Raw genomic sequence first — 23,944 nt, 5'->3', positions numbered from 1 at the left:
AACAGACACGACGAAAAAAACACATCGCTGGGCTATCTGGATGAGCACGGACGCGGCGTCCAGCCAGTCTACTTGCAGTGACGGATTGAAAATGGGCTTGGCAGGTGAAGGCTCAGCGACGGTCACCTATTCCGGAGTAGGGAGTAGCCAAGGTATGGGGATGTTGGCTAAGACAATGGTTTTTTGCAGTGTGCGGTGTGGTGTTTGGCATTTGCTGTGGTGCTGGGAATGGACGGGCACCAGGACCAGAGTAGCCATGTCCGGATTGTGCAATGTGTGGCAGACTGGCAGGCTGACGAATGAGGGGTCATCTGACGGTGTTTATACGCAGTCTCTGGATGATAGGCGTACGCTGCTGCTCGTTGCTCGGTTTCGCCGCAGTCAAGGCAGTTTTCTCGAATGCGCCTAGCGGGCTGGGTTCGGGAGCTAGAACGTTCGAAACAGTGCCCTTCTCACGGCCAAGCAGATAACAGGTCCTAGGTCGACACTGACCCATGCACTTGCAGAGCCACGGAGACACCGGTTATGTGGGCATGAAAAAAAAGAGGTGTTGTGCTTGGCGCTCACGATGGTGTTTGCCAGTGTTGTGCTGGTGCTGGGCGGGCAGGCAGGAGTTTACCTACCGTCCACAATACACACACCACATATGATGTGTAAGTGTTAGATAGGTGCCATGATAACAACGCTGACAGAGTTTTACGCAGGCGTGTGCTGCGTGTGTACCATGGCAGCGCACTGTTCGCATAGGGCAAGTGAGCACGCAACGGCGGGCGGACTTGGATGTCGTCTTGTCGTGGGCGTGTGGCGATACCACCAACGGGTGGCTTCAGCAGCGCTAGCCCGAGTCAATGGCCAGCGCCGGCCGCTGAGCGCCAGCTTTCTGACATGCAGGCAAGGTTGCCGTTCACGCACGACCCGCGTGCCTAACGCGGGGCAACATGGCCGCGGCGGACCTTCACTCACTCTGCCATGTACCCTGGCGCCCAGGCCAGTGGGCTCCCAGTCCGCCGTATCGCTCGTCTGAATCGGTGCTGGACAGTCGGTCCGCCTGGCTGGGCTGGGGAAGCCTGACGACGTGCAGTCGGCGCGCCGTCGTGGACAAATACCTCAACACCAGCCTGCCAGCGAATTAAGAATAGGCTGGAAACTTGGCTCGCTTTTGCCAAGCCCCCAGCCAAGCCCCCTCGGACAGGGCCTGTCCCACCACCCCATCCTCCATCGAGAAGGAGATGTCGGCAAACACGCCTGGCGCACCACCACAACGCCCTCAGCCGAGCGGCCCTCACTGCCACACACGACCGGGCATTGGGCCTGCGGGCGCCGCCCTCCCCCACCACTCCACCAAAGCGGACGCTTGGCCGCCATGGGGTTGCTCGTATGCTGCAATCACGCTTCGCCCACAGCTTGTTATCAGCAGTCCCGTGGGCCGACTATTTGCTCCTCTCCGCCTTGTCGGTCTTATCACAGTCGGCTAATTATCACTATCTCTTGGGCCGCTCAGAGCCTTCACGCTGCCAGCCGCGCTTAAGTACATGGCCTATTTGAAGCCCACCAGCCCGCCCTTTCACTGACCCGTCAGCTGTGCCTTGGAGCTTCCCTCCTTCAAGTTTGTGCCCTGCTAACCCCGGTGCGGCCCTCCGCCACCACTTGTGCGATACAGAAGACTCCCATTCTGCTATCCGCATTGCCATCGCTTGCTCAACATGGCCATCACAAACCGCAAGACAAACTCCTCCGACGGCGGCTCGGGCAGCCCGGACATTGAGTATGGCGGCAAGTCCGAGTACCAGACCGGTGACGTGCGCGTTGACTCGGATGGTGTTGCTGTTCACGACGACAACAGCCACCTGCACCGTGGTCTCAAGTCGCGACACATCACTATGATTGCCATTGGTGGTGCCATCGGAACTGGTCTCATCATTGGTACCGGAAAGGCTTTGGCCCAGTCTGGGTATGTTACGCAGATCCCCAGCCTTGGCCTACAGCTAACAAGCCCAGTCCTGCCTCGATCCTCATTGCTTACACTCTCGTCGGTCTCATCGTCTACGTCGTCATGACGGCTCTTGGCGAAATGGCTGCTTGGATTCCCCACGCTTCGGGTTTTGCCGGTTACGCCACTCGTTTCTGTGATCCTGCTCTCGGTTTTGCTCTTGGGTAAGCACTTCCTCCAAGCCTTTTGTTTTTTGGTCACACCACTAACTTCACACAGTTGGTGCTATTTTGCCAAATATGTCATTACAACGCCCAATCAGTTGACCGCTTCTGCTCTGATTATTCAAGAATGGAAATCCCGAGAAGAGGTCAATCCTGGTGTTTGGATCGCCGTCTTCCTCTTCGCCATTTGCGCCATCAACTACTTTGGTATCAAGTTCTTTGGTGAGCTTGAGTTCTGGCTCAGTTCCATCAAAGTCATCACTATTGTTGGTGTCATTCTCCTCTCGTTCTTGTTGGCAGTCGGCGCCGGCCCTGGCGGTGCAACTGGCTTCAAGTACTACAAAAATCCAGGTGCCTTCAGACCGTACATTACTTCTGGGAACGAAGGCAAATTTTACGGCTTCTGGAGCTCTTTGGTCAACGCCGTCTTCGCTTACCTCGGAACTGAACTCATCGGTGTCACGGTTGGCGAGGCTCAAAACCCTCGCAAGACTATTCCCCGCGCCATCAAGCTGACCTTTTACCGGATTCTCTTCTTCTACTGTCTATCCATTTTCTTCCTGGGCATGATTGTACCATACAACTCTCCTGAACTTGCATTTGCCAACAAGGCCACCACTGGTGCTTCGGCCTCGCCCTTTGTTGTTGCCATCAAGCTCGCCAAGATTCCCCATCTTCCTACCATTGTCAACGCCTGCATCTTGCTCTTCACCTTTAGCGCTTCCAACTCGGATCTGTACATTGCTTCGCGTACCATCTACGGACTTGCCGTTGAGGGCCATGCCCCCAAGATCTTCCTCTGGACCGACAAGCGAGGTGTCCCTGTCCCTGCGCTGGCTGTTTCCGCACTCCTCTGCTGCACCGCCTTCATGAACGTTGCAGACGACTCCAAGACCGTTTTCGGCTACTTTGTCAATTTGACCACAATCTTTGGTCTTTTGTCCTGGATCTCGCTTTTGGTATCTCATATCTGGTTCGTGCGCGCACGCAACGCCCAGGGCATTACCAAGGACCAGATGGCCTACACTGCCCCCTTTGGTCTTATCGGCTCCTACATTGCCCTCTTCTTCTGCATCTTGATCGCCTTGACCAAGAACTTTTCCGTCTTCACCAGGGGCTCTTATGGTTCGTTTGATTACAAGAACTTCGTCACCGGATACCTTGTAAGTCTTTTTCTGTGCCCATGTAAAGCTACTTTTTACTAATATGATTTCACAGGGTATTCCAATCTATCTGATCTGCATCTTTGGCTACAAGTTCATCATGAAGTCCAAGATGGTTCGCCCTCACGAAGCCGACTTCTACTCCGGCAAAGCCGAGATCGACCGCGAGGAAGAGGAATTCTTGGCTCATGCCGCAGCGAAGCAGGCAGCAGGCGGCCGTGACGGCAGCTGGTTCTACAAGACGTTCGTTGCTTGGTTGCTATAGATGGCATTTAAGAGCGATGTTTTCAAGCCTTGTATTCACCCGCGCTTGTGTGCTTTATGCTACATATCATGATTAGATATGCTTTGAATGCTTTGTATGAAAGAAAAAAAAAGTTTCATAGTTAATAGACTCTATGAAGTTGAGCAAACTTATCAGTCTGTCAAAAAATCCCTTTTAATTCGTCTTTTTGTGCAAATGACTATTAATGCGTCCAAAAGCCATCCCAGTAGCTTTGCACGTAGAGATCTCCAATGCTCACAACACGTGGAAAAGATATTTTCAGTACAATTTCCAAAAAAAAATTCCATTAGTAAAACGAGAGAAAAACAGACCCCAAAATCTTAATAACCTAAATTCATTTACAAAAAAATTCAAAAATCCCTCCATATCACGCAAAGAAGAATGATAATCACATACGCGCCCCCCCCCATGCCAATGCCAAGCCTTCCATCCCGCCCCGCACCTCCTCCCCTCCCCTCCCCTCCCGCGCCAAACACCAAATACCTCAGAACACCCGTCGTCTCAATAAGCTCACACCCACCCAAGCTATCCTCAGCGCCAACTCACATTGGCATTCTCTTATGCATGTACAAGCAAGGACGAGAAGTCGTGGCTTGGGAAGCCACTGTTTTGCCGTGTTTGCCGGAAGAGGAGGGAACGGGTAGGACGGCAAGGGATGGGTGGAGCGGCGGAGTGACGGCGGATAGTATACAGAAGAAGGAAGACAAAAGTTAGCTGTGTGGTAGGAATAGGGGATGGGGTTTTTTTCTCGGTCCTTTTTTTTGTTATCTTTTTTTTTTGGGGGGGGGGGGGGGGTTTAGAGCGCGGGATGCTTCACCGGTATGGTTTTTGTGGTTGTCGCGAGGCGGACTTGAGGTTTGCCTGCCTGGTTTGCCTTGTGAGGCGCACGTATAAGGCTGACTTTTTTGGCTCGCGTGTGGGTGTGGGTGTTTGCCTTGGGTATACATGCGTCGGAGCGGAGGCTTTTTTTTTAGGGCGACGCGAGATGCTTGGATTGTAGTCATGTGTGCTTTTTTGTAGTTTGCATGCGTGATGAGATGGTGGTTAGAGGACTATGTTGGTGTTCGTGGTGGTGGTGGCTGCGGTGGTGATAGTGATGGTACTACAAGGTAAGGGCCTAGAGTGCGGCTCTGTCGGCAGGCTCCGAGGTGATGGAGAACTAGGCGTTACCTATGGTAATGTCTTTTTCTCGGAAGATGATATGATGGGTAAGTTGTGCTTTCCTCCCGCTTTCGGACATTTCCCTTTTCGGACCATGGAGTTGTGACAAGGACTATCTACCTTCCCGTCTAGCATACTCCACCCGTTGTACTGTCCAAGCGGAGCAGATATATTTACACTTTAACAACATTTTCACACTTACCACTCATTATTTTTTTCTAGACTCGACATGTCAGATACAACCTCTCTTGCAAGGCAGTGTTGCCACGGACAGAAATTTCACCAGAACAGGACCAAACTCCGTTGATAGCATCTTACCACACCACTTCCATTCAGTAGAGCCATACCACATGGCTTCTGGCTCCTCTTGGCTAACTCAGCATTTTCATTTCGCTTCACGATGTTCGTTGGTGTTGGAGTGATACTTGGACACGATAGCACCATCAGTAGTCCTTCTATGAGTCATGTAATATAACAGCCCTGATATTTAGCAATGAAGCGATGCTTTTCTTCTTTCACCTACAGGACTAGAAGGTGTGACTGGGGTTGCACATAAGAGAAATAAGCTTACACTAAAGAAAAGGGCACTTCCAAACGTGCCCCTTGCTGCCCTTTTTGTGGGGCAAGACAAGATGACATTGTAGGTTTTGGGTAAGGCAATTCGGGCTTATTCAAATGGTCTTTGCTTCACAATTTTTCCTTTTTGCCTTCGTGGGGGGAGAGGGGAAGTATATAACTTTGCTGGTGGAATGGGTGGTTGTTCTTGACATCTCTGCAGTTACTTGTATCATCGTTCACATTATTGGGATCGATACTCAAATTCTACAATCATTGTTTTGAAGACCTCTGGGGTTCTAATTTGCAAAAAAAACTTGTCATTTTACAAGGGAAATCGACGGTTCAATTTACCGATATCGGGTTCTTAAGCAGCCCGACCACAACACTACGCACAACACAATATCAAAGCAAATTCGCTCCTTGCACGATTTAACAACTCGGATTTGATCAACCTTGAATCATAGTATTTTCATCTAAGAGTCGTCTGGATCAATACTACGGTAGTAGCACACGTGCACTTATACCTCCTCAGTCCATCGCCACCATCACCACCACTTCCACGGCTCCAGTTACTCACCAATCCTTTCGACACAGCCTAATGGCTCTTGTTCCTTACTCTGGTACGGCAAACGATATGTGGGTGTGCAATGAGTGTGGGGCTGAGAACAACAATTGGGTTGAGAGATGTCCGATTTGTGGTGAAGGATGGAGACCGTAGAAACAAGAAGAGAGAGGCGTCTCTACCTTTTGATTATTGTCTCTAGGAAAGAGAATGATTGAGTGAGGATGTGCAATTCTGGTTGAGGAATTCCGAGGTGATGACTGTGGCATTGGAGGGTTTGGTTAGATTTCTTTGGTCTACTGTTCATCCCGGTTTCAATTGGTTCTTTTGTCTTTGGGGGCTGTTTCTCTTGCCTGGTAACATCGTTCGTTATATTCTTTTGTGCTATCATTGTATTTTAGATTTAGAGTAGAGTAGACTGGGCGTTCGTTGCGCGTCTTCTTTTCAACCACTAACTTATATCTTTTTTTCCCGCCTGATCCTGCAATTTACCATTAATTCAGATTTGGTTTTATCATGCACCATGCATCGATATGTCCCAATATAGGTCAAGGCCTCAGTGCTTGCCGTAGTCATGGTTTTGTAACACGACAAAACCAACATAACATATCCTCCCATTTTGGGTTGGTTGCGAACCAGACCGTGGATTTCGTCATGATCATCGAGGAACATAGAGAGCTCCATATGGTCAGCTTTCCAGATCGCTACGGCCAACCTCGTTGGCGTTGTGTTTTCTTTTGCTGGTCCTTGGCAGTCCTTGCTGACTTGTACTAGCAACAACATCCAATGTAAACGCGTAAAGGATGTACAGTGCAGCCTTGGGCATATTGCTAGCTGAGTCTGAGTAATCGCGTTCCAGTATTACCTGTAGTTCGGGTATCATTGGTGTTGCGCTTGTAATCGATCCGAATGTCACAACGTACACGCCGGCGTGACACTCAATCCAATAGTTTCACCATAGACCCTTCTTGCACGCCACAACCTTGGACGTGTAGTGTAACCTGATCTGGCCAACTTCAATAGTCCTGTATGCCCGTTTCGCCAGTCAAGACTTTCTCCTTCCCTTCTCCATCAGAGTCAAAATCACTTTCCATACTCTCAAAATACGCGTCCTGTAAGTCCCTCTCCTGCTCGGGGTCATCGTACTTGGGATTGCCATCCACGAGTTTTGCATAGTCAAAGTCGTCGTCTCCGCCTCTTAGGAAGCGCTGTGTCATCTCGTCTATCCACCAGGCCTTGCCCTCCTCCTTGCTCATGGGTATATCGTCCTTGTCCTCTTCTATTATCTCGCCCTGTGGCCCGCGGGTATATGTAAAAAGCGAGTTGGGGTCTGGTTGCGACAGCGCATCCTTCTTCGCCTCGGCGCGCCACAGGTCTGTCGCCATCTGACCGGAGAAACCCTTCTTCCGGCCTTCGGCTTCGCGTTCAGATGCGGTTTGGAAGCGGCGGATTAGGCGATCGTAGAGTAGAGGGTCGGCGAGCTCGAGAGAAGAGTCGGTAAAGTACTCGGGATGTACTTCGAGGTAGCGTTTGCGCCTGTTCTTGGCCTGGAGTCGCTGGGCCCGCTCGTCTTGTTGGTGTCTCATCTGGTCGCGGAGAAGAGAGTAGTCTACGGTATTCTCCATGGCGACATCTTCATTCGCGCTGGTGGGTACGATGTCGTCGGTGTCGGGATTATTGTGCGAGTCTGCGGGGTGCTTCGCAGCTTCGGGCGCATCCGCAGGTCGGAGAGCAAGAGGCGCCATTGTGGGCGGTGCAGTCAGATATGGCATACTACAATGTCGAAATCCGGCGAATATATTTCTCCTGTAATCCCGCACGATGCATGGAGAGTGAGGTGGGCGCGGGCGCAAACCGTCCCGCCATGCTTGGTAATGACGCCACAAACGTGCGCCACAAGAAACAGGGTCCGCAGGGCCCGTCTAGTCGAAACGTGCCCAGTCGAAACAAGACCGCCTTAATGATCGACCGTTTCATCAGGCCCGAAGCCAGGAACAGCTGGCCTCCTTGGTTATTAACTTCAACGTCTTCCCAATTCTTATCCTTCCTTATTCCCTTCCTTGACCCTTGTGCGTCGTCATAGTTGCCCTTATTTTCTTGTTCTTCTCTGGCTAGATTCGCTGTGCGGATATACGGTCCGTCTATAGTGGAAAAAGAGCTTGGAACTCCTGCTTCATTTACGCGACATCTGGTCTTTTTGGACTGTACATATCTCTTCATTTCGTGGTCATAACTCATCGCCTTTCTTTCCTCGAGATCGTGTCCTACGCAAAGAAGAAGTCTTACATCTTTCGCCATGTCTTCAAAACAAAAGACACAGAAAAAGCCAAAGGCTGCAAACAAAGCAGCACCACAGACGCAGAACGCCTCAGCATCAACAATCCTTCTAAACGTGGGCCGAGCAGCAGCACTTCTCCTAATCGCCGGTTTTGCTTCTCCAGTCTCTCAGCTAAACTTATCGCCCGTCTATGGATCCATTCCTGCATCGCTGCATCACCAGCGGACCATGACCATTGTCGCTGTGGCAGCTTTGTTGGTCCGACGAGGACTCAAGAGCTATGTATCCGCAAATGTTTCACAGTACATCGCTGTAATTGCGTACTGGACCCCCGTCATACAGTTTCTACTCTTCCCATACAGTGAAAAGATGGGAATTGAGTATGGTCCCATGGCCATTGAGTTATTGACATACTTTCCATTGCTTTTCTTGTCAATTTTCGCTGCTGCCGATCTACTGGAATGCATCGATATCAGCGGCTTGAATCCCTCTCCGTTGAAGGAGATTGTTATTCCTACTGCTTCGTACTTTGCTGTTTCCACCACAGCCAAGATCAGCAGCGCTCTCATCCCAAGCTTCATCGGCACATCGGTCTACTTCACTCGCATTGGCTTCCAAATGCTGCTCGCATCCGCGTCTGCCTTCTTTAGCCCCTCACGCGTCATTCTGCTCGCGTTCCCTGCTATCTTGCACACGCTTTGGACCAACCCGCACCATCCGTCAACTCATGGACTCCAACTCGCAAACTCGACTCTACAAGCAACCCAAAACTACACCCTTCTTGCTCGACAGGAATCAGTTACTGGCTACGTTTCAGTGGTCGAAAGCCAATCTGAAAGTGCCTTCCGTCTCCTTCGATGCGACCACTCCCTTCTAGGTGGTGAATGGCTCGTCACCCCAGAAGCGTATGCCAAAGGCCAGCGACAGCGCGAGTCCATCTTCGCCGTCTTCGTTTTGCTCGAAGCTGTCCGACTTATCGAACCCCCCGTCGCATCTATCCCAGCCGTGGACGAGAGCGAGAAATCTGCCCTTGTCATTGGTCTCGGAATCGGCACTGCGCCCAACGCCCTGATTGCTCACGGTCTCAACACAACCATTGTCGAACTCGACCCCGTGGTCCATTACTACGCAACCAAGTACTTCAACCTCAGCCCCAAACACAACGCCGTCATTGCCGATGCTACCTCCTACGTGGCCGAGAAGTCTGTCTCTGCCCCCGGAAGCTACGACTACATCATCCACGACGTCTTCACCGGCGGTGCAGAACCCGTTTACCTCTTCACCACCGAGTTCATGCAGGGGCTGTACAACCTCCTCAAGGACGACGGCTTCGCAGCCATCAACTATGCTGGTGACCTTACTCTCGGAAGCACACGCCTGGTCCTCAACACCATCCACGCCATCTTCCCCGCCTGCCGCATCTTCCGCGATTCCCCCGCCTCCGAGGAGCGCCAGGATGGCGACGCCGATTTCATCAACATGGTCATCTTCTGCGTCAAGAACGACCATGATCTTGGAAAACAAGGAATTCGTTTCCGCAACGCGAAGCCTGCTGATTACCTGGGTAGCATTGCGCGTCGCAACTTTTTGCAGCCGCAGGAGAATCTCGAGGTCAAGTATGAGTATGTGCCTAAGGAGGATGGGGGTAGGGTTATGGGAAATGCCGATGTGGGCGAGTTGGAGAAGTTTCACAAGGATGGCGCGGTTAGTCATTGGAAGATTATGAGGACTGTGCTTCCTTCTGGTGTTTGGGAGATGTGGTAGGCGAAGTTTGTGTTGTGTGGTTTTTTGTGAGAGGGAAATGGAGAAGTTGGAGTGGGAGAAATGAGGAAGATAGGGGGAGTTGCAGAGGAGATTCTGCCGTATATAGTTGCATAGACGATGTTATTATTTACTAGAAATATCGTATTCTTACTTGCTGCATACCGTACCGGTTCGATAAATTGAATATTCATACTTTTCTTCGTTTCTTGTCACACTTCCTTCACATCTAATCCGAAAATTGGTACAGCAACACTTGACTGATAATGAATCACCCAAGAGGACTTCTGTTCCTCGGCATCGTTGAAAGTGATTTTATATGGTGATTTCTCGTTAAAATAACTGAATCTAATATGTAAGACATAATGCTTATTATGTTGTACCTAGGACCTATCACCTTTTTCCAAACTTCAAAGTCGCTTTTGATATCCGACATGCGCACACTGGAGATAAGCTATCCCAGCGTTCCTTGAACAGCAAATTCATTACTCATAATAAAGAAGATGCCAACAAGAGAGTATATCTGTATCAACTCTACCGTGAGATATATATAACTCATCTCCGTTCAGCAAGACTCAAACGATGTACCACCATAGTCAGATGATCAGTGGCGCCGACTGAATTTGCTAAAATTGGAATGAAACTTATAGTATTGCGGTCTGGACAGTTCCAAAAGGTTGCAACTGCAGAACATGAATCTCATCTTATACTTTTGAGAAGACTCATGCTTAACAGGGTAGGAGTTAATTTGGAATTTTTGGGGGAAGATACGCTGAATTGAGATTCTGACTGGTGACTTCACGATTTGAATAGCACAAAAAGATTGACAGAATTAGATAATGTTAAAGTGCGTATGTTAAAGATTGCTCTGAGGAGCGGGTTACATATAGCGGTATGTAGGCTGTGAATTGAATTTGGATGGGGTAACGCTATAGGGATTTCGGACAGATGGGTGCAAGCAAGTTTCCGCAAGCCGGGAGCTCTGAATAGTCCGCAAGCTCTTCATTCGACATTGTCTATCGAGACTGAGACACTGCGTCGGAATCACAGACTGTCACACAAAGCTGCTAACATCATACACTTGATTCATCTCATCAAAGCACCACCATCACACATTTCTCGCTCCCCTTCCATTATGCTCATATCATCAACTTTACTTCCCTAATACACTTATATCATTCCATCATAATTATCAATGTCGCCAGGAACTGTTCTATAGTGCATAAAGCCTGGTAGTACTAGAAGGCATAGACCCATAAGGAGAAGTGGGTGAGAAGGTATATGAGATGTACACTCTGTTATGCCGAAACTGTTTGATATTGTATCTTGCGGTACGAGAGAAGTACCATTTCAAGTACACTTTGATCATTCACATAAAGTATGACTTGGTATCTGAGGGATTTATCGTATACGGACGAGAGTCATGCTGCTAAGCTTACAGATAAAAAAGACCGATATCAAAGCCGACCGTCCTACTCTATTAACCATGCATCCTTGAAAAAGGCAAAAAGAATCCCTTCCAAGTTAGACAATCCGCAACGACGATCTTTTACACAAAGAATCCTTAGTGCCACCAAATACCCCAGCTCAACTAGCTGCAGTGGGGGGGGGGGGGGGAATCATGTGGAGATTGGCAACATCAGCCCAGCCGATCGATAAAAACAGATTCCTTTAGTCCCTAACCATTCTGGAAAGCCGTAAAAAAATCCCCTAGCCAGCAATCAACCCGATGACATATCGCTTCCATAGTTCTCCGGTCCAAACCAATCCAAACACGACAACTCCTTCCGAAGAAACCACTACACACCATTCTTTACCTCCGAGGCCGAAAACGCCAGCTTCCTGTCCACACACACACACGCACCCCCACAGCCCCAAACTCAAGCCACGCTTCGCTCGCATCGGTCCTTCCCAGACTCGAAAACCAGGAAATACCTCTTTGTTTCCAAAAACGCCCGGAGCGTGCTAATCGGTGAAAATGTAGTCATAACAATCAAACCCACGGAGGGAACTATCAACCTGCTTTGTACAACGCGGCCGTAGGCCCATCCCATCCTCGCGCGTGGCGCACGCACGTACGCAAACCCCAATCAGATCAGCAAAGCACACAACAAAACGCCCTACTACGCAAAAACGCAAAAAAACCCCCCAGCCCGCTGAGCTACTAGAAAACTGATTGCGAAAAAAAGCAAAGAAAGAAATGCTAGTAAGTTCACCGACCGTTTCATCGCGCCCAACGCGCAAGGAAAGAAACCCCCCCCATACTTGACACTCTACACACGCCGTTATTCCGGTGAAAAAAAAACCCCCCCTCACTCCCACTCTCCCTTCAATCCACTCTACATCTCCGTCCCCGCGTATACACTCTCCCATACCACTTCTCTCACCGGACATACACTCCCTCGCCGACTTCTAAAAAACGCCCCCCCCCCCCTCGGAGCCATATGCACATGCACATGCATACTACTCTCACCCCCCACTTACCCGCCAATCCTCACACTAGCCCGTGAGCACATGCCAAACTTCCGCGTGCGTACGCACCAACCCTTCCCCCCAGGCGCGAAAAAAGAGAGACAGAGTAGTGTATGTAGTGTAACAAGCCTTTTTAGTCGCAAGGGCTTGATCGCGATAAGCGCTGTCTGGGCGGAATCTTGATTTTCTCTCTTAGACTAACTATGCGGGACTTGACTTTGGGTTGGGCCGGTGTGTGAGTGGTACATATGCGAATGCAGGGGGGGGGGGCACAGCGTATGCATGCGTGGATGAGATTTTGTTGACCTATAGTATACTACTACTACTACGTATGTAAAGAGAGAGGGGAAAGGGGGAAAAGAGCGGCGTGTTTGATCGGCGGCAGTGGTGGTGGATAGGGATTTGGTTACCCCTTGTATGCGTATGTGATGGGCATTATGCTTTGAGGGAAGGGGAGGTGAGCGTGTTGTGTGGTGGACGATGCATTTGCTGGATCGTCGGTCGGGGTTGGAGGACACGTGTATTGTGCGGGATTTACTGAGGGATGCGTTGCTTTGAGGGTTAGGGATGGGGGAGCGTGCGCTGCGTTTTTGCCCATGTGTGCGTGTAATATGTGAGGGAAAAAAGCAAAGAAAGCGGGCAGATGAGTATGGGATAACTACAGGATCGTGGCATGTGGGGAAGACGATGTGCCCCGTTTGAGGGCCGCGCCGCGGGGGGGTCCAGCTGCCAGGAAATAAGGTTTGCAACGTTGTTACCGTACATTTGTCTCTTTTTTTGCTTCCTTGCTTCTTTGATTGCGTTGCTTTTTGTGGCTTTGCTATGTTTGCGGGTAATAATGACAGCTTGAAATGGTTTACGAATTTGGTGAGGCAATTTTGTGCAAAAAAAGGACATTGGTATCTTCGTTTAAGCTGACAAGCTCTGCAGTTTCTGTCTTTACCGTATTCAAGTGCCGTTGTACTATTGTTCCATGCTAAGGGAAAACACGAACCATTTACGTGGACATGACTGGTACGGCTCTTCCCGGCATCCTTCTTTCCGTGGTGTGCTCTAGTTGGCAACAAAAATGGAGGGCACGCGACGCATGAGGAAAGAGAAGAACAGAAGAATGATAGGATTGCGCAATGGACCCCACGGTGCGCCTCGAGGCGAGTGCGGGAGGCGGGAATCGGAAAGTCGGGCAGCGGCGTGTTTTGACCGCTATTTTCCTCGTGTTTTCCGCATGTTGCTCGACTTGCAGGCCGGACAAGTCGCGTGATGTGACGAAAGGGTGTGCATTGGGGTTTGCATTGGGCGGTGGAACAGAACACATGAGTAGGAAAAAAAAAAGTGGCCTGTAAGGCTTGCCAGATTACTTTTTGCTAGGTACCCCGCTGACGTTGATAAGCGTCAAAAGCGCTAACAAGGCGATATGCAGGGTGTCTTCGGCTTTGCTGGATTAACATTTCCGATTTGTTGACTGTGCTGACTGGGTGGTGTTGATACTGCACGAGTGTGTACTACATTTGCATGGTGTACGATAGGTACCGTGTCGCTTGGTCGCATATTCCTCTTGGGGAACACGGGCAGCATCTCGCTCAAGCCTGCCACTTACTCTCAAGTGACGTCGCCAACGGATCGACCTGGAACTAATTCTCCTCCGCCCCTCCTCACGCCCCGCTTTTCCAAATGCCCACGAAGACGCTGCGGAAAGGGAAGAAAAACGGCGTCGAGGCGCGATATGCGGCCCTATGCCATGCCGACATTCTGGCCGCAGCCTACCATTGCACCCACGTTGTCACCACGAGACATCCGCTTTGCTCGTCAGATGGGCTGCGATGCCAACCCACAAGTAGCCCCGTTTTCTTAGGTGGAGATCCTTCACCCTCTGTAATGAAATGCAGTCCCATGGCTAGGCGGGCACAAATCCAGATCTCGCTTGGTGATTGGGCCAGAGCACCCTGGACCCAGCGATACAGCGTCTTGACTCTGGCTACCGGAGATGGATGCGTCTAGCGAAAAATTGCCAAGCTGGTACCGCAGCCAGTTGCACATGTTGACAAGGCTGGTGTTGGCTGGGCAGACACCTCGCTCCTTGGACTGCTAAACGCTCCTGCCCTTTCAAGTCACGCCACCTGTTTCTTTCTGCCCGTCCAACTCTCACCACATGTGTCCCAATCCTGTTCCCATGCTGGCTGAGACGACACAAACAATTAATTGTCCTGCGCCAACGCTTGTGTCGCACCCTCGTGCGGCTCGGCAACATGTCGGACAAAAATGCAATCCCCCTCCCCCCCAGCGCGCACCCCCGGAAATTTATGCCCCATAGGTATTGACGGGGTTAGAGGTTGTCGGATGCTTGCAATGTGTCAAGGTAACGTCGTCAGAGCCGCGGCGGCGATTGAGCGGAAGATCACCAGGGGCTACCTGTTAGACGCTTGCGCCATGCGGCCGAATCAAGCGCGCTGATCTTCAAATCCTGGATCCATCGGCACTTTTCTGTAGGGCCACCAATTGCAACTTTGGTCCACGGCACACGGCTACGATAAGCAACGTGCAACCCGTGGCCATCGGAGCAGGAGCCATGGGAACCAAAGTTTGCAGGGGAGCTTGGCATCGTGGCATTCGCTATCTGCTTGGTGCATGCTGTCTGCCGTCTGTGGATAAGACGATCGGCATGCTGCTGCTGCTGCTGCTACTACTACTACTGCTACTCGAAAAGAAGAATGCTGCGCATCAAACGCGCAGAGATAACAGACTGCGAATGGTACCCCGCCATGCTCGCGTCAATGCAATGCAATAATTATGGTATAAAAGTGAGCAATATACAGGGGGACATGGTCATCGTTCGCCCATGTCAAAGCGGTGGGTAAATGCCTTTCCAACCTTATTCTCAGGCTTGGGAGGGACGTGGTGATGCAGATACTTCTTAGGCGCCGCCGTTCTCGCACTCGACGCCTTGGAGGCATCAAAGGTAATCTTGGGCTCCTCGTAGGATTCCGGACAGCAGCAGCCAATGTTCTTGATGCACGTCGTCTTGAGCACATCGCGGATCGTGATGCGCTGCGACGGAATGGGATGTAGCATCTTCAGCATCAAACGTTTGATCGACGGGGGCTCGATTAGACTGAATAGTTTGCCGCACTTGGGGTGGCCGTCGGGGCCATCGAAGATCTGTCCGTCCGGATGGGCTTGCAGCCACTGGTCCCAACCCTTTTTGAATCGCGCGTAGTACTCGAACTCTGGCTTGGCCGCTTGCCATGGACAGCCACCAAACGTCATGGTCAAGTAGACAATGGCAGTTGACCATATATCCAGCGGTCGGGGGTCGTAGCTGTGGTCCTTTTTTAGCACTTCGGGAGCAATATACGGCAGACTGCCGCAGATGCCAGGGGCTGAAAGACGAATCTGTCCCATATTTTTGCCGCATTCTCCGCCAGAAGCGCGCAGGCCAGGATGCTCGCCGCTAAAGACTTCGGCAACGCCAAAATCCGAGATTTTTAGATGGCCTTCCTTGCTGAGAAGCAGGTTTTCCAGCTTGATGTCTCGATGGGCGATGCCGTGGCTGTGCAGGTAGTCGACGCCACGGAGAAGCTGCTTGAAGAAGCACAGCCGGTCATCCCGGCTATAGTACCCTTCTGGCCCACCGGCAAAGAGCTTACGCTCTACGAGCGAGTAGATTTCCCCATATGTGCAAAACTCCATGACGTGGTTCCAGCGGCCGCGGTTGGTGCATAGGCGAACGGTCTCGACAATGTTGGGGTGATGCAGACTCTTTGCAATGCTATACTCGGACTTGATCTTGAGCACATAGTCTTCTTCTGTCTCTTCTTTATCCCTTTCTCGAAATTCCTTGACTGCGACCAAGTCCTCTTCCCTGGTAATGCCTCCTCTTCGCGCCATGATTCGAACTTCAGACGTTGCCCCCTTGCCCAGTATCCTTCCTCTTTTCCCCGGCATCAGGCTCGAGCTCTTAAACTCCTTGTCTAGTTCACACCAATCTATAATGAAATCATCAGGCAGGTTAATGCTGAGGCGTCGTGCTTTCATGCCTACACCCTGGGCGGCAGGCTTGGAGAAGGTGGCCAGCATACCAGCAGTAGGCTTTTCTGTACTCTCGCCCGTTCGTGGCACTTGTTCTGTGCTGGCCGACCGCCTCCGCAGGAAACCAGTCTTTTTGGTAGTTGTGACACTTCCGCTTCCAGCCCAGGTGATGCCAGGCCTGGGCCTGGACATGTTTCCCAGACCGGTAGAAGATATGGGCTTCTTGCCAAGCTCTGGTCTTTTGTCGGTCGAGGGCCTGCTGCTAGTTGAGCCAGACAAGGGCGGAGAGCTTGCACGAGAGGACCTATCGGAGCGTCTGGTTAGAGAAAAAGTACTTAGCCTCTTGCTCTGGCGGGGAATGTCGACGGCCGGGGTGGACAACTCGGCTGGGCCATCGATGCCAGTCTTGACAATGTAAGTGTCGGTGTCTGGCTTTGTTTTTGGAGACCTGCTTGGCGTGGAGAGATTTGACGTCTCTGATTGACTGGCGCCGTCCTTTGATGCGTAGCTTCTGTGCAATTTGCCACGGAGCAGGCTTCCGACACGCTTGCCCAGTCCACGCCTCTCGGGGGGCGACTCACGCTCGGGCGGGTGGGATGTGTGGGTGTCTGGTGGGGGAAGGGCATCTTCATGAGAAGACTTTGATGGCGTGTCGCTGGGTAGCGGGCGTGGGGTAGCAAAGACATCGTCTACCGAGTCATCGTCCGGGAAAGGGTGGTGAAAAGAGGGGCCATCGCTGCTATGGCTGGTGGGAGTGAGAGGCTCGGCAGGCTCGCTGGCGGTGCCTGTGCTCTCGTCCTCCTCTTCAATGGCAAAACGGTGGGACTGGGAGCGTGAATCGCGATGACGCAGGCGGTCGGAGAGGGTTGGCTCGTCAAAAGAAATGGATAGTTGGCGCGGCTGTTCGGCGAGCACGGGCATGGCGAGTGGGGAGAGAGGGTTTGTGCAGGTCCGATTGGCGAGCAAGCGGGCGTGAATGGGTGTAAGAGAGTGTGAAGGGGGGAGGGCTGCAGGGCCTAGTGCTTGTGGTTAGGCTCGCTGGAGGGGACTGGGGCAGTGATAGCAGGAGGCCTCGAGCGAACTGCAGTCGTGCAGATAGAGGGTGGGCAACAAGAGCGGAGTGTGGTAAAAGTGTTGGGCTCGTGGCAAAGCCATTCACACAACGTAGGAGGGAACAAGCGTGCAAAGGCGCGGGTGGGTGTTGGCCGGTCGAGGGCGCCGGGCAGGGGATGGGACAGGGTGGGGACCAAAGTAGCCGCAGCAAGTTTGGCCGGGGGAGGAAGAGGAAGAGAAAGAGGGAGAGGGAGAGGGAGAGGGAGAAGAAAGTCGAGGTTGGGGAATACGACGACAATTTCCCCCAGATGGCGCAGGCGGTGATGGCCCCTAGAGATGCAGAGGGAGCAAGGGCAGCCAGGGATTGGGGCTTTGATATGTGCGCACTGCAGGACCCTCGACCCTCGACCCTCGTCGCGCTTGGCTGCTCTTTTCCCCCCCACAGCACGACAGGGCAGGGCAAGACAGGACAGGACAGGGCAGACTTGAGTAAGTAGAAGCCGACTACTCACTAGGCCATGCTAGGCGGGTAGCACACTGGGGCTAGGCCGGCCTGCTAAACTCTCTGGCGCAATGCATCCATCCCATCCCTCGCTGGCTCCATTGCTCCATCCATCCATCTACCTACCCACCCATCCACCCAATCCATCCATCCACCCATCATCCAACCCACCGACGCCCGCCCCGCCGCCTCCTCCGCCGCCGCCGCCGCCAAACCCCCACCCCCCAGCTGCACGCCGCATGCACGTCTTGCGACACCCCCAGCTGGCGCCCTTCTTCAGCACCCTCACAGCGGGCCCTCTGGTCGCCGGCGGTTCTGGGTCAGCTGTGGCATCGTCATCCATGCGTGCCACGAGACAGACTCATGACTGACGGGGCTCGCTGTCGGCATGGCCAGTAGGGATGGCTGTCTGGCAGGACTGTGTCGCTGACTGGCAGGGCGGGACGCGGTTACTGCAAAAATGCCGCACGACATGGCACTCTGGACGTCGGCCGGGGCTGGGCTAGGCCGTGGCGGGCGTCAGCAGCCTGCTTTGGCATCACGGTGCCATGTAGATAGTAGGTACATGCGGACATAGGTAGGTAGCGAGGCAGTGTGGACATGGTCGCCTCGAGGGTAGTAGTCTACTTACGCACTCATGTATTGGCCTGGCGGGCTAAGGGCCGGTGCTCAGGCCCTATGCTCAGGCCCCCTGCTTCCGCCCAACCGCCATTCGCTGCTCTCGCGAACCCGTCTCTCCGCCCATGTGTAGGCGCATGGATGGATGTACTATACATATATACATGCGTCCATGTACAGCCAAGCACACATGGACACGGAGGCGTGGCTGCGGCATTCACAGCATGCTGTCGACGGCCTTGTCGTCTGTCTTGACCAAAAGCTTGCACGGCCCTTGACCTCCTCATCCGACAACGGGCCAAGCAGCCATCACAAATGCAAAGGACAATAAGCCCATTCCCCCACCGTCTTGGTCAACTGCTCGCTCTGATGACCACGCTGGCCACACTACTGTCGTCATCGGCACACGCTCCATAGTGCTTCCCCCCAGCCTTCTGCGCACGCACGCTCACGCTGCTTGATTGTCCGCGCCCTCAGAATAGCGGGGTCGGCGTCGTCTCCTGCAGCCCGCGTCCGCCTGCAGTCCTGACACGGCTCCCGATGACAAGCATATGCACTGCATCGGCTTTTGCTTTCAAAAGCATTCGTGTCAACACCGCCCCCCGCCCCTGCCCCCCACGCGTCCACGAACCCATCCGACATGTCGCGCCTCACTCTTACCTACTCTCTCTCTCCGCTTCGCACACTACTCGTCCATTGGGTATCCCGCCCTCAGAGCGGTGAGTTTCACACAGACTTGTAGTCAACCGACTGGTTTCCTCATCCCTCGCCTCCCCACCCGCCCGCACACACACACACACACACACACACACACACGCACACACATACACGCTGCACCTGCAGTAGTGCCCTACTGCTTCTTCTGACCGCAGCCTTTGCATTTGCCTCGCCTACGAGCCCCGGATTCTCAGCCCATGGGGTTTGGCGAGATCGACGGGAAATCATGACACCAATTCCTTCGCCTCCGCGCACGCTGCCAACATCGGGAACAACTCACTGGACTTCTAACCCGTTTGCGCCCTGTACCTAAGCACAGACCTACTACAACCCACCCACACCGATCCCGATAGAGTAACAATCTAACAAAACACCGCACGTGGTACAAGCTTCAGTCATTCGCCTAAACCCACTCTTCCCACCGATTTGCACCTGTCTGCATCTCTCTCGCCTTGGCAGTTTCCACCAATGTAAACGTTAATTGCTTTTACTGTAACCCTCTTGGCACGTTGGAGGAATTCGGTTTCCGCGCTTGGCACTCAACAGTCAGCCATCTTTGCTTCTTTCGCTAATCTCGACGACATGGATATCCTGTGTGTGTGTATATACCGAAGCTCAATCATGACTCACCGGTTTTGTAATTCTCATCAACTTCTCCACGCAGGCCACATCCCTCTTGGCTTCATCACCACCCTCTCGAAACCCGTCCGAGATGAGATGATTGACATCCACCGTCATAGTGATGTCTCAATCTCTCGCGCCCTATGTCACCTCTGTAGCAATGTAACCTAAGAAACCCTAAACAGCTCAACACACCAAAGCACTTGAGCCAAGATGTTACTACCATTACACCATACGTACGCACACGCACACATCAACCACTCGACACAACCCGCCAAGGCGCCCTACTTCTTCGACATTGCGGAACCCGGGCTTGTCACCAACAAGACTCCGATGCCAACAAACTCAAGCTACTAGCCTCCCTCCCCCGTCACACTCCCAATTGCCTGTTCGGGGCCTCTCTCAGTCCCGACCAGCGTACAGCTTGCGCGGAAACAGCCTGCCAAGCTGATCTACTCGTCTTGGCAACGATCTTGTGTCATGGACTCCCCCTCCTGCTTTAGGCGCGAGATCTGCACTTTTCCGCTGCACAACACCTTCGACGGGTGACATCCGGCTCTTGTATTCTGGTCTTGGCTTTTTTTTTCTTCCCGCCCATCAATCCCATGGCCCAATAGCTTGTTTTTTGCAGTTTCCGCACATCATTGTAACCCCCCTTTCCCCCGACACTGGATAAACATTTGCCGCGTAGGGTTGGGATATTTTGTGCAGCATATGATTAACCGTTGGTTTTTTTCCCTTCTTCTCGCCCGTTGGGAAAGATCAACGGGGAGGTAAGGCGGTCAGGAGTGTGGCTAACCAGTGTCCCCCTTATCTTTTGTCTCTATTTCTTGTTCCTTTTTTTCGTGAAGAGACACTAAAAAACTATAAACCACATCCCGTGTTCCCCACGTCTTTGTCACCTCCAAGTGTCACACACTGAATAGCAGGGTAATTTTGGAGAAAAAAAGGGAGAGCACAGAAACAAACGGATAAAAGGAAAAAAGGGGCAAGGCAGAGCAGTGTTGAGTTGCCTGGTAGATTGAGTTTGTGCATCTCACACCGATATTCAACCATGTGCTACGTAGTACCACTCACGTGGTCATGGTTACAACGATAACCACCATGATTTATCCGATATCGGCAGGTCAGGTTGCAACATTCTGTCTTCTTTCTGAGCAACAGCAAGCTGGTATGCTAGGCGTGAAACTGATGCAAAATCATTGAAGCAATAGTCACGACATGATTGTCTAGCCCATTTCAATGCTACAGAAAAAAAAAGGTACAAGATTCTATAGAAAACAGAAAATAATCTATTGCCCTCAAAAGCTCACTATTCTTTTCTTCACTGCCCAGATGACATCAGACCAGACTATATATACACACACACACACACACACACAAAAAAAAACCCCCCCCTTGCCAAATTCGCCTCCTTAAACACCGCCCTCCCCACGACTCCCCATGCCATTGCCGCCCACCCTAACCCCCCCCTCCTTCTTCACATACACCATCTCACTCGACGGCACAACGACCCACTCCCTCTCATCTACCACGCGATCAAGGCCACAACTACTACTCTTCCACCCCTCGCCTCTCATGCCCCTCGCCGTCTTCCACGCATTGGCAATAACATCATTAACACCCACGCCCCCAAACTGACTTCCCACAACCCTCAGCCTACCCTTAAACTCGGTCGAGATGCCGTGCGCGAAATCCTTCATGCGGTCGCTATATCCAAGCGTGTACTGCGGAATACAGTTGCGGGCGAGATTAACAATATGAGCCGTTGGCTCGGCTGTGATGCCTAGATGGCGTTTGATGACGCTACGAGCCATGTCTAGGCCTTCTTGTTCAGAAGGGTAGTCGGACCAGCCGTCCCACCAGTGGCCGCCGAGCATGACGGTGAGTTTGGTGCCGGAAGCGGTGTCTTGACCCTTGATGGCGGAGGAGTCGAAAATTACGCCGAGGGCGCGCTCCGGGTTTTGAGTAAAGGGCACGGATTGGGGGATTAGGTAGCCGAAGCCTTCGACGGGGAGGAGGGAGGGGGACGGGAAGAAGAGGTTGATGGTCATGACGGTGATGGAGGGGGTGAGGTCGTGGTTGCTGAGGGTTGAGATGGCGGTGTCGAAGCTTGAGGTTGTTGTTGAGCCTTCGGGCTGTTTGTAGTGTTAGTGGTTTGAATGGGGGTTTTGATAACAAGGGGAATAGAACGTACACCAGAAACGATTTCTATGCCTAGTTGGCCGTCTTTGGAGAGTGGCTTGAATGATTGCACAGGCGATTCGGTCTTGATTTCGACGTTTCCCCTTGCTTCTACTGCGTCCTGTAATGCCCGGATCAACTGCTGCAGACCGTTCCTTAACGTGAACATGCTCGTCTCCTGTAGGTTTCTCGCAAAGTCAAGTTCTAGATCAATCTCTTCGTTCATTGCTCGTGTGTTTTCCAGATCCAGAGGGTGAACAAGTGTGAGCTGTTCCGGCCGCGGGTCCTCGTTCTGCATGCGGAAGAAACCTCCCAGCGCATTTCCATATCGCCCTTCCAACTCCCAGGCCAGACTAAGCAGCGACTTTGCACTGAGTTGCCAGATATCGCCCGCGTATATGCCATGGAACACAGCTGAGACAAGATTATCCGCTATCCTCTTATCCACCCTTCGAGCAAGGAACGATCCCACAGTCTCATCCGTCATGGAATCCGGTCTCTTTGGCCTCATCGGCTCAGTAACCATACCCATCGCACCACTCAGTATGCCCGTCCGCCACAGCGCAAAAAAGTCGGCAAGCGAGGGTCGTTCGGAAGGAAGCCGATTCAGTTGATCAGGATAATATATAAACCGATTCTTCGCTCCAGGCTCGCTTTTCTTTGTATACGTAACATCGTTGACGAGACCGAGATCCTGAACCTACAACACAAAAGAACACCAAGTCAGCACATGAACAAACTGGAATTGAGACAGAGGAATTTGAGACAGAGCGCGATCCTCTCTTTGTCCCAAAAGACACGAAAAAAAAACACACAAACGCACCAAACCCGCCGTAACAATCGCATTCCTCAGCGCCCTAGGCCCCAATTCAAAAAGCACACTCCCATCCTTTCCATCCTGATCCTGCACTTGCACCCGCCGACTCTGAATCCACCCACCCGTCTCTTTCCCCGCCTCAAACAGCGTAACCTTGCTGTGCGGAAACTCCCTCGAGACAAAGTACGCGCTGCAGAGCCCGCCAATGCCACCGCCCAGCACGGCAATGCGCTCAGGATATGAAGATTGGTATCGGCATTGTCCGGGGGACGAAAGCAGGGTGGACGAAGCAAGTAGCGGGCGGGTGCGCGGGTGGTGGACGTGGGATGATTGTAGTAGTAGTGTAGATGATAATGGCGATGCGAGCACAGGACGTGCAGCAACAGTCTTCAGCGTCTTCAGCGACACATTCTGGAACCGCATTGCTCTCGGTCCAATTGGGGGTCCGCAGAGGAAGAGAAGGGGGAAGGCGGTATTTTTCAGGCGACCGGAGCGTTGTAAGCCATATGTTGAAATGTTTTACGTGTTAACACATGATATTCCCTTTTCTTTGCGCAAGTTCCCCCGCCGCCGCCGCCCGGGGTCGGGGGACACTTTTGGCGCGGGTTTTCGCCAAAAATGACGGAAAGCTTTGGCCCGCCTTCTTTGCTGTGCCGTCATTGATTTTCAAAAACAACAATCATCCCCGGCCGGTGGTTTTTCGGGGTTAAATGGTGGGCGAAAGAACCAGATACTCACGAAAGCACGGTGAGATGCAGTAGATAAAAGTCAGGCGAGAAAGTAACAAGAAGATTGCAGCCATTCATAGCCGCAGAGAACAAGCTTCCATTTTTGGGGCAAAAACAAAGGCCTTTCCTCCCCCAAATTCACGGCAGCGCCGCCAACCGTAATGCCTCTTTCAGCCATTTACAAATGAGGCTTATTGTACATATCTCTCCCCAAACAGCTACCTGCTTCCTATGGTATCATGTCCCACCACAACTCAACTCTTTTTGCTCATCTTAATGCCAT

At 52.1% G+C, this 23,944-nt stretch overlaps 8 protein-coding genes across 8 annotated transcripts; 4 read left to right on the top strand and 4 right to left on the bottom strand.

Moving 5' to 3' along the window:
- Positions 1–1,703: 1,703 nt before the first annotated feature.
- Positions 1,704–3,582, top strand: COCCADRAFT_932 (uncharacterized protein; the record flags this gene model as incomplete). Its single annotated transcript, XM_007709094.1, has 4 exons — positions 1,704–1,951; positions 1,999–2,154; positions 2,210–3,317; positions 3,373–3,582. 4 exons carry the CDS (start codon positions 1,704–1,706, stop codon positions 3,580–3,582), a joined length of 1,722 nt encoding a protein of 573 aa, XP_007707284.1.
- Positions 3,583–4,384: 802 nt separating this feature from the next.
- Positions 4,385–4,603, top strand: COCCADRAFT_83408 (uncharacterized protein; the record flags this gene model as incomplete). Its single annotated transcript, XM_007709213.1, has 1 exon — positions 4,385–4,603. A coding segment is annotated over one exon (219 nt), but the record flags the coding sequence as incomplete, so codon positions are not given.
- Positions 4,604–5,934: 1,331 nt separating this feature from the next.
- COCCADRAFT_83247 (uncharacterized protein) lies at positions 5,935–6,153 on the bottom strand (the record flags this gene model as incomplete). Its single annotated transcript, XM_007709212.1, has 1 exon — positions 5,935–6,153. One exon carries the CDS (start codon positions 6,151–6,153, stop codon positions 5,935–5,937), a length of 219 nt encoding a protein of 72 aa, XP_007707402.1.
- A 747-nt stretch (positions 6,154–6,900) lies between these two features.
- On the bottom strand, positions 6,901–7,629 carry COCCADRAFT_32584 (uncharacterized protein; the record flags this gene model as incomplete). Its single annotated transcript, XM_007709149.1, has 1 exon — positions 6,901–7,629. The coding sequence occupies one exon, from the start codon at positions 7,627–7,629 to the stop codon at positions 6,901–6,903; it is 729 nt and encodes a 242-aa protein (XP_007707339.1).
- Positions 7,630–8,180: 551 nt separating this feature from the next.
- On the top strand, positions 8,181–9,926 carry COCCADRAFT_32583 (uncharacterized protein; the record flags this gene model as incomplete). The annotated part of the gene is made up of 1 exon (XM_007709148.1): positions 8,181–9,926. One exon carries the CDS (start codon positions 8,181–8,183, stop codon positions 9,924–9,926), a length of 1,746 nt encoding a protein of 581 aa, XP_007707338.1.
- A 5,292-nt stretch (positions 9,927–15,218) lies between these two features.
- Positions 15,219–17,342, bottom strand: COCCADRAFT_83346 (uncharacterized protein; the record flags this gene model as incomplete). The annotated part of the gene is made up of 1 exon (XM_007709211.1): positions 15,219–17,342. The coding sequence occupies one exon, from the start codon at positions 17,340–17,342 to the stop codon at positions 15,219–15,221; it is 2,124 nt and encodes a 707-aa protein (XP_007707401.1).
- A 308-nt stretch (positions 17,343–17,650) lies between these two features.
- On the top strand, positions 17,651–18,347 carry COCCADRAFT_22243 (uncharacterized protein; the record flags this gene model as incomplete). The annotated part of the gene is made up of 2 exons (XM_007709117.1): positions 17,651–17,963; positions 18,022–18,347. The coding sequence occupies 2 exons, from the start codon at positions 17,651–17,653 to the stop codon at positions 18,345–18,347; spliced, it is 639 nt and encodes a 212-aa protein (XP_007707307.1).
- Positions 18,348–21,347: 3,000 nt separating this feature from the next.
- COCCADRAFT_83355 (uncharacterized protein) lies at positions 21,348–23,356 on the bottom strand (the record flags this gene model as incomplete). The annotated part of the gene is made up of 3 exons (XM_007709210.1): positions 21,348–22,070; positions 22,130–22,816; positions 22,940–23,356. 3 exons carry the CDS (start codon positions 23,354–23,356, stop codon positions 21,348–21,350), a joined length of 1,827 nt encoding a protein of 608 aa, XP_007707400.1.
- Positions 23,357–23,944: the final 588 nt, after the last annotated feature.

This window comes from Bipolaris zeicola, assembly GCF_000523435.1.
Source record: "Bipolaris zeicola 26-R-13 unplaced genomic scaffold scaffold_6, whole genome shotgun sequence".
Classification (NCBI taxonomy): Eukaryota; Fungi; Ascomycota; class Dothideomycetes; order Pleosporales; family Pleosporaceae; genus Bipolaris; species Bipolaris zeicola.
The sequence above is the reverse complement of the archived record's forward strand: the minus strand, read 5'-3'. Positions and strand labels throughout refer to the sequence as shown.